Source organism: Physeter macrocephalus, chromosome 9 (genome assembly GCF_002837175.3).
Source record: "Physeter macrocephalus isolate SW-GA chromosome 9, ASM283717v5, whole genome shotgun sequence".
Taxonomy (NCBI): Eukaryota; Metazoa; Chordata; class Mammalia; order Artiodactyla; family Physeteridae; genus Physeter; species Physeter macrocephalus.
The window spans coordinates 42,684,469-42,693,114 of record NC_041222.1 but is presented as its reverse complement, the minus strand read 5'-3'; the positions used below and the strand labels follow the sequence as shown (position 1 = coordinate 42,693,114).

The window sequence follows — 8,646 nt, the reverse complement described above, 5'->3', positions numbered from 1 at the left end:
ATGTGGCACATATATACAATGGAATATTACTCAGCCATAAAAAGAAACGAAATTGAGTTATTTGTAGTGAGGTGGATGGACCTAGGGTCTGTCATACAGAGTGAAGTAAGTCAGAAAGAGAAAAACAAATTCCGTATGCTAACACATATATATGGAATCTAAAAAAAAAAAAAAAAAAAAAACATGGTTGTGAAGAACCTAGGGGCAGGACAGAAATAAAGACACAGACATTGAAAATGGACTTGAGGATATGCGGAGGGGGAAGGGTAAGCTGGGACGAAGTGAGAGAGTGGCATGAACATATATACACTACCAAATGTAAAATAGATAGCCAGTGGGAAGCAGCCGCATAGCACAGGGAGATCAGCTCAGTGCTTTGTGACCACCTAGAGGGGTGGGATAGGGTGGTTGGGAGGGAGACACAAGAGGGAGGAGATATAGGGATATATGTATATGTATATGTATAGCTGATTCAATTTGTTATAAAAGCAGAAACTAACACACCATTGTAAAGCAGTTATACTCCAATAAAAAGGTATGTATGTATGTATAAATTAATAAATAAATTATTTATATATATATATATATATATATATATATATATATATATATATAAACACAGCAGTTCAGTTGGTGATAGAGCTGAAATGTTCTGTCATCCCTTACCTGAGATATGGCTAGGTTCTCTCGCCAAAGCACCAGTTCCCATTTCTTTTTCTAATTCCATCAGGTCAGGAGAGGGTTGAGTCTCAGCACCTCAGAAGAAGTTGCTGGTGTTCAGGGCACTAATACCTGAAGAACCCATCTTCATGTTGGGGAGCTGGAGGGGATTCTACATGCACTATATTTTGAGGAATAAACTCAAGCTATGAGTTTCTTCCCAGGGTAGACAGACAGCTGACACTTTGTCTCTTCACTGATGGCTAATATAGGACTTGTGGATTATACTTTGTCTCTTCACCGATGGCTAATATAGGACTTGTGGATTATAATTTGAAGAAAGGAAAAATATTGCACACTTAATACTAAATAATGGATAATAAAATTGCCTTCTGGAGCCAGCTCACTGTGGCCAAGTTTACCAGCAGGGAGACACTGTGCTTTCAAGTTCCACAGAAGACTTAAAGACCTGTCAGGCCACCTCATTTTATTAGGGTTATAAATGGACACTTACGGATAACCAAACATGTCATCCCAGGATTACATTACAACATGGAAATAGAATTGGCAGTTCTCACCCAACTTTGACATTCTTGTACCCTGGGGGTGAGATTGAGTGCTTAACGAAGTTTATAGAAACTTCTACAAGAGCCTCAGTTTAAAAAAAACTTGATTCCAAGAGATAAGATGGTGGAGTAGAGGACTTGAGCTCACCTTCTCTCACAAAAACACCAAAATCACAACTAACTGCTGAACAACCATCAACAAAAAAAGACTTGAATATACCAAAAAAGATATTCTACACCCAGAGACAAAGAAGAAGCTACAACGAGATGGTGGGAGGGGCACATTCACAATAAAATCAAATCCCATACCAGTGGGTGACCCACAAACTGGAAAATAATTATATCACAGAGGTTCTCCCACAGGAGTGAGAGTTCTGAGCCTCATGGCAGGCTTCCCAGACTGGGGTTCTGGCATTGGGAGGAGGAGCCCCCAGAGCATTTGGCTTTGAAGGCCAGCAGGGCTTGAGTGCAGGAGCTCCACAGTACTGGGAGAAACAGACTCCACTCTTGGAAGGCACGCAGAGGTTTCACATGAACTGGGAGCCAGGCAAAGCAGTGACTCCATAAGAGCCTGGGCCAGACCTACCTGTGGGTCTTGGAGGGTCTCCTGGGGATGTGGGGGTCGGCTGTGCTCACTGCAGGGGCAAGGACAATGGTGGTGCACGCCCCAGGGAATACTCATTGGCTTGAGTTCTCCTGGAGGTCGCCATTTTGGCACTGAGACCTGGCCCCACCCAACAGCCTGCAGGCTCCAATGCTGGAATGCCTCAGACCAAAAAACAAACAGGGTGGGAACACAGCCCCATCCATCAGCAGACAGGCTGCCTAAAGTCATCCTGAGCCAACAGCCACCTGTAAACACACCCCTTGATGTGACCCTGCCCATCAGAGGGACAAGGCCCAGCTCCACCCACCAGTGGGCAGACACCAGTCCCTCCCACCAAGAAGCCTGCACAAGCTCCTGGACCAAATTCACACACCAGGGTGTAGACACCAGAACCAAGAAGAATTACAGTCCTGCAGCCTGAGGAACAGAGACCACAAACACAGAAAGTTAGACAAAATGAGACAGCAGAGAAATATGTGCCAGACGAAGAAACAAGATAAAACCCCAGAAGAACAACTAAGTGAAGTGAAGATAGGCAATCTACCTGAAAAAGAATTCAGAGTAATGATAGTAAAAACTGATTCAAGATCTCAGAAAAAGATTGGAGGCACAGACTGAGAGGATACAAGAAATGTTTAATAAAGAGCTAGAAGTTTAAAGAACACAACAGATGAAAAATACGATAACTGAAATGAAAAATACACTAGAAGGAATCAATAGCAGAATAAATGAGGCAGAAGAATGAACAAGTGAGCTGGAAGATAGAATGGTGAAAATCACTGCTTCAGAACAGAACAAAGAAAAAGGAATGAAAAGAAATGAGGACAGTCTCAGAGGCCTCTGGGACAACATTAAATGCACCAACATTTCTCCTTCTGGGACTCCGATAATGCAAGAGAGAGAAGGAGGGCCTGAGAAAATATTTGAAGAGATAATAGAGATAATAACAACTTCCCTAACATGGGAAAGGAAACAGCCACCCAAGTCCAGGAAGCACAAAGAGTCCCATATAGGATAAACCCAAGAAGGAACATGCCAAGACACATATTAATCAAACTGACAAAAAGACAATAAGAAAGTATTAAAACCAACAAGGTAAAAGCAACAAATAATATAAGAGGGACTCCCCTAAGGTTATCAGCTGGTTTTTCAGCAGAAACTCTGCAGGCCAGAAGGGAATGGCATGATATATTTAGAGTGATGAAAGGGAAAAACCTTCAACCAAGAATACTCTTCCCACCAAGGCTCTTGTTCAGATTTGACAGAGAAATCAAAAGCTTTACAAGCAAAAGCTAAGAGAATTCAGCACCACCAAACCAGCTTTACAACAAATGCTAAAGGAACTTCTCTAGTTGGAAAAGAAAAGGCCATGACTAGAAACAAGAAAATTACAAATGAGAAAGCTCACCAGTAAAGGCAATCATATGGTAAAGGTAGGAAATCATCCACACACAAATATTATATAAAAATCAGCAATCATGAGAAGAGAATAGGATATTGGAAATGAATTTGAAAATAAGAGACCAGCAACTGAAAACAGTCTTGTGTGTGTGTTTGTGTGTGTGTGTGTATAGACTGCTATATCAAAACCTCATGGTAACCACAAACTGAAAATCAACAATAGATACACAAAAAAGAAAAAGGAATCCAAATACAGCACTAAAGTTAGACATCAAATTACAAGAGAGGGGAACAAAAGAGGAAGGGAAGAAAAAGGCCTACAAAAACAAATACAAAACATTTAACAAGATGGCAGTAAGAACATACATATTGATAATTACCTTAAAAGTAAATGGATTAAATGCTCCAACCAAAAGACATAGACTGGCTGAATGGATACAAAAACAAGATCCATATATAGGCTGTCTACAAGAGACCCACCTCAGATCTAGGGACACATATAGACTGCAAGTGAGGGGATGGAAAAAGGTATTCCATGCACATGGAAATCAAAAGAAACCTAGAGTAGCAATACTCATCAGACAAGAGAGACTTTAAAATAAAGACTATTACAAGAGACAAAGAAGGACACTACATAATGATCAAGGATCAATCCAAGAAGATAAACAACAATTGTAAATATACATGCACCCAACATAGAAGCACCTCAATATATAAGGCAAATACTAACAGCCATAAAAGGAGAAATCAACAGTAACACAATAATAGTGGGGGACTTTAACACCCCACTTTCATCAATGGACAGATCACCCAGACAGAAAATCAATAAGGAAACACAGGCCTTAAATGACACATTAGATCACAGGGACTTAACCGATATTTATAGAACACTCCATCCAAAAGCAACAGAATACACATTCTTCTCAAGTGCACATGGAACGTTCTCCAGGATAAATCATATGCTGGGCCACAAAAGCAAGTCTCAGTAAATTTAAGAAAATTGAAGTTGTATCAAGTATCTTTTCTGACCACAACACTATGAGATTAGAAATCAACTACAAGAAAAAAACTAAAAAACACAAACACATGGAGTCTAAACAATATACTACTAAACAACCAATGGATCACTGAGGAAATCAAAAAATACCTAGAGACAAGTGAAAATGAAAGCGTGACAATCCAAAACCTAAGGGACGCAGCAAAAGCAGTTCTAAGAGGGAAGTTTATAGCAATACAATCTTACCTCAGGAAACAAGAAAAATCACAAACAACCTATTCTTACACATAAAGCAACTAGAGAAAGAGGAACAAACAAAACCAAAAGGCAGGAGAAGGAAAGACATCATAAAGATCAGAGCAGAAATAAAAGAAATAGAGACGAAGAAAACAATAGCAAAGATCAATGAAACTAAAAGCTGGTTCCTTGAAAAGATAAACAAAGTTGATAAACCTTTAGCCAGACTCATCAAGAAAAAAAAGGGAGCAGACTCAAATCAATAAAATTAGAAATGAAAAAAGTTACAACTGATATCACAGAAACACAAAGGATAACAGACTACTACAAGCAACCATATGCTAATAAAATAGACAACCTAGAAGAAATGGACAAATTCTTAGAAAGGTACAATCTTCCAAGACTGAACCAGGAAGAAACAGAAAATATGAACAGACCAATCACAAGTAATGAGATTGAAACTGTGATTTTAAAACTTCCAATGAACAAAAGTCCAGAACCAGCTGGCTTCATAGGTGAATTCTATCAAACATTTAGAGAAGACTTAACACCTATCCTTCTGAAACTATTCCAAAAAATTGCAGAGGAAGGAACACTCCTAAACTCAGGCCAACATCACCCTGATACCAAAACCAGTCAAAGATACAACAACAACAAAGGAAAATTACAGGCCAATATCACTGATGAACATAGACGCAAAAATCCTCAACAAAATACTAGCAAACAGAATCGAACAGCACATTAAAAGGATCATACACCATGATCAAGTGGGATTTATCCCAGGGATGCAAGGATTCTTCAATATATGCAAATCAGTGTGATACACCACATTAACAAATTGAAGAATAAAAATCATATGATCATCTAAATAGATGCAGAAAAAGCTTTTGACAAAATTCAGTACCCGTTTCTGATTAAAAACTCTCCAGAAAGTGCGCATAAAGGGAACCTACCTCAACATAAGAAAAGCGATACATGACAAACCCACAGCTAACATCATACTCAGTGGTGAAAAGCTGAAAGCATTTCCTCTAAGATCAGGAACAAGACAAGGATGTCCACTCTTGCCCCTTTATTCAACATAGTTTTGGGAGTGCTAGCCACAGCAATCAGAGAAGAAAAAGAAATAAAAGGAATACAAATTGGAAAAGAAGTAAAACTGTCACTGTTTGCAGATGACAGGATACTATACATAGATAATCCTAAAGATGCTACCAGAAAACTACTAGAGCTCATCAGTGAATTCGGTAAAGTGGCAGGATACAAAATTAATACACAGAAATCTGTTGCATTTCTATACACTAGCAATGAAAGATCAGAAAGAGAAATTAAGGAAACAATCCCATTTACCTTAGCATCAAAAAGAATAAAATACCTAGGAATAAACCTACCTAAGGAGGCAGAAGACCTGTACTCTGAAAACTGTAAGATGCTGATGAAAGAAATTGAAGATGACACAAACAGCTGGAAAGATATACCGTGGTTTTGGATTGGAAAAATCAATATTGTCAAAATGACTGTAATACCAAGGCAATCTACAGATTCAGTGCAATCCCTGTCAAATTACCAATGGCATTTTTCACAGAACTAGAACCAAAAAATCTTAAAATGTGTATGGAGACACAAGAGACCACACAGAAATCTGTTGCATTTCTATACACTAGCAATGAAAGATCAGAAAGAGAAATTAAGGAAACAATCCCATTTACCTTAGCATCAAAAAGAATAAAATACCTAGGAATAAACCTACCTAAGGAGGCAGAAGACCTGTACTCTGAAAACTGTAAGATGCTGATGAAAGAAATTGAAGATGACACAAACAGCTGGAAAGATATACCGTGGTTTTGGATTGGAAAAATCAATATTGTCAAAATGACTGTAATACCAAGGCAATCTACAGATTCAGTGCAATCCCTGTCAAATTACCAATGGCATTTTTCACAGAACTAGAACCAAAAAATCTTAAAATGTGTATGGAGACACAAGAGACCTTGAATAGCCAAAGCAATCTTGAGAAAGAAAAATGGAGCTGGAGGAATCAGGCTCCCTGACTTCAGACTATACTACAAAGCTGTAGTCATCACAACAATATGGTAGTGGCACAAAACAGAAATATAGATCAATAGAACAGGATAGAAAGTAACAGTGTGAACATGTTTTAGATTAATGAGAGGGAGTAGTCTCAACTATAAAACAATAAAAGTTACAACTCACAATAGGCTCAAATTACAAGATGTAATACTTTTAAACAGAATTCTCTTTGATATAGTTTCTTTCCTAATAATTTTCAGTCATTTCAAACTTTTTACTCAAGTTTTTTCAGCCTCCAAATGAATGTGTTGCGCCATACAATCTCTGTGATCCCAACTGCAACCTCCTTAACTACTATTTTGGAGACACTAATATTGCCAGGCACTAAATGATATGTATAGAATTTGTGTATATCATGTATGTATGTCTATTTGTACAGATACTATTTCCTCATAGAAAAGTTTATCACTTATAAAGTAGGGTTTATTACTCCCATTTAACAGATAAATAAGGCGCAAAGGTGGTTAAGTAACTTGCATAATGTCCTGTAGCTGTAATAATTAGAGAGAATCAAGAGATTTAAGCCATTGTGTCTGACTGACCATGGTACCGCTTCCCTGTATATATCTTGGTACAGCTGTCAGGGGTTGAATTAGCTGCCTCTGACCTTAAGTGCCTACCATTTTAGGTCCAATATTTGCTGGACATATTTTTTGCTCCCCAGCCACAGCGATAGTGTGTAAAAATGCGCACAGCATTCATGAGTTCCAGACCATGTTCAAGTTGCTCTGATTGGCTTCAGGCCTGATATACCACAGCACATCCCCAAAGCCCTGTGCACGTGGAGGGCAGGAGTGTGTCTTAGCCAGCGCTGTTTCCTTCAAAGTCCCTAGCACTAAGCTGTGATGTGGTAAGCGCTTGATAAATCTTGGTGTAACTTACATGTTGCAGGTCCAGGGAAGCAGATGTTCATCACTGCAAAAGAATCAATTCCAGGCCTAATGCCCTCCCATTTCTACCTGCATGTTTTCTGGGCACAAGTCATTGGAAGAAAGAATGAACTTGTTTGCAATCATGAGGCGCCATTATAAATTGATGCCAAAACTTAGTCTTACATCTGCTTTCTTTTTTTCTCCCCCAGTAAGTGAAAATGGTGACCACCTAAGCAGATGGATGAGGCAGGAACACGGTTGTGGGAGAGAAGTTTCTTCACTCCACAATTTCCCAAAGGAAACTTGGCTGAGCCCCACTACACACAGAGTCATAATCAACTGGACTTGGAGTTTGCGAGATGTCAGGGGAGCCTTGGCCGAGAGGCTGATCAGCAGATGTGATGTGAAAAATACCACACTCTTCTGTCATTTGCTGTTGCTTGCTGAACTGTGAAGAACTGCATGAACTCTATTTAAGCTGCTTTCTATACCATTGCCAATCACCTTTTTGGACTTGGAAGTGCTATTTTACTATTGACACTTGCATTATTTCATTTTGCATGCATCCAGTGATTATCCATAAGCAACATATGTAATCTGCTTATATATTTTTAAAAAATCTATCCATGCAAAATGGAAAAGTCTGAATTACGCTCTTTTTCAAAGTTATAATCATAGCCCATGTCATTAAAAGTTTAAATTAGTTTCATATAAAGATCAGTGTAATAGGTCTGCATATACTTTATAGAAAATTAGCTTCTATAAAGATTTTTTCACTGTTTACTAGTGAAATGAGAAAAGCAAAGCTATTTATAAAAGGCCTTATGTCGTGTACATACATTGTCTTTGAAATATTTGTGATTTAGTTTATTGCTTGTAAAAGAGATTATATAATTTATTTAGTAAATACTATTGTAAACTATAGTTTTATTGAGAGAAATAAAATATTTTGTTCTCAATTGTGGTATTATATTAATCCCAATGGTTTATGGTCTTTACATTTCTTTCTTTTGTTAATAAAAAAGAAGTAACTTAGATACCCCTCATTTTTACGTATTCTGGAATCCTAAATAAACTGACTCTCGTGATTGATAGATGAAAATGGAGAGAAAATTCCCCGAGCCCTGAGAAAAGACTCAATAGCAGATTCTGCTCAACTTGTTCAAGAGACTTTCCCAAATGTCGTGGTGTGTTAGTCAGCTTTCACTATGTTAT

General features: G+C 38.2%; 1 protein-coding gene across 3 annotated transcripts in view; it reads left to right on the top strand.

Moving 5' to 3' along the window:
* Positions 1–8,390, top strand: part of PIP5K1B (phosphatidylinositol-4-phosphate 5-kinase type 1 beta) — a 453,566-nt gene extending 445,176 nt beyond the window's left edge. For 2 of the 3 annotated variants that reach the window (XM_028493901.2, XM_055087149.1), the window contains one exon: positions 7,641–8,178. In XM_028493901.2, coding sequence (XP_028349702.1) covers positions 7,641–7,643 — 3 coding nt within the window. In that variant the 3' untranslated portion in view covers positions 7,644–8,178. Of the gene's footprint in view, positions 1–7,640 lie in introns of all 3 variants that reach the window. The other variant, XM_024126862.1, reaches the window with a different exon arrangement.
* The last annotated feature ends 256 nt before the right edge of the window (positions 8,391–8,646 follow it).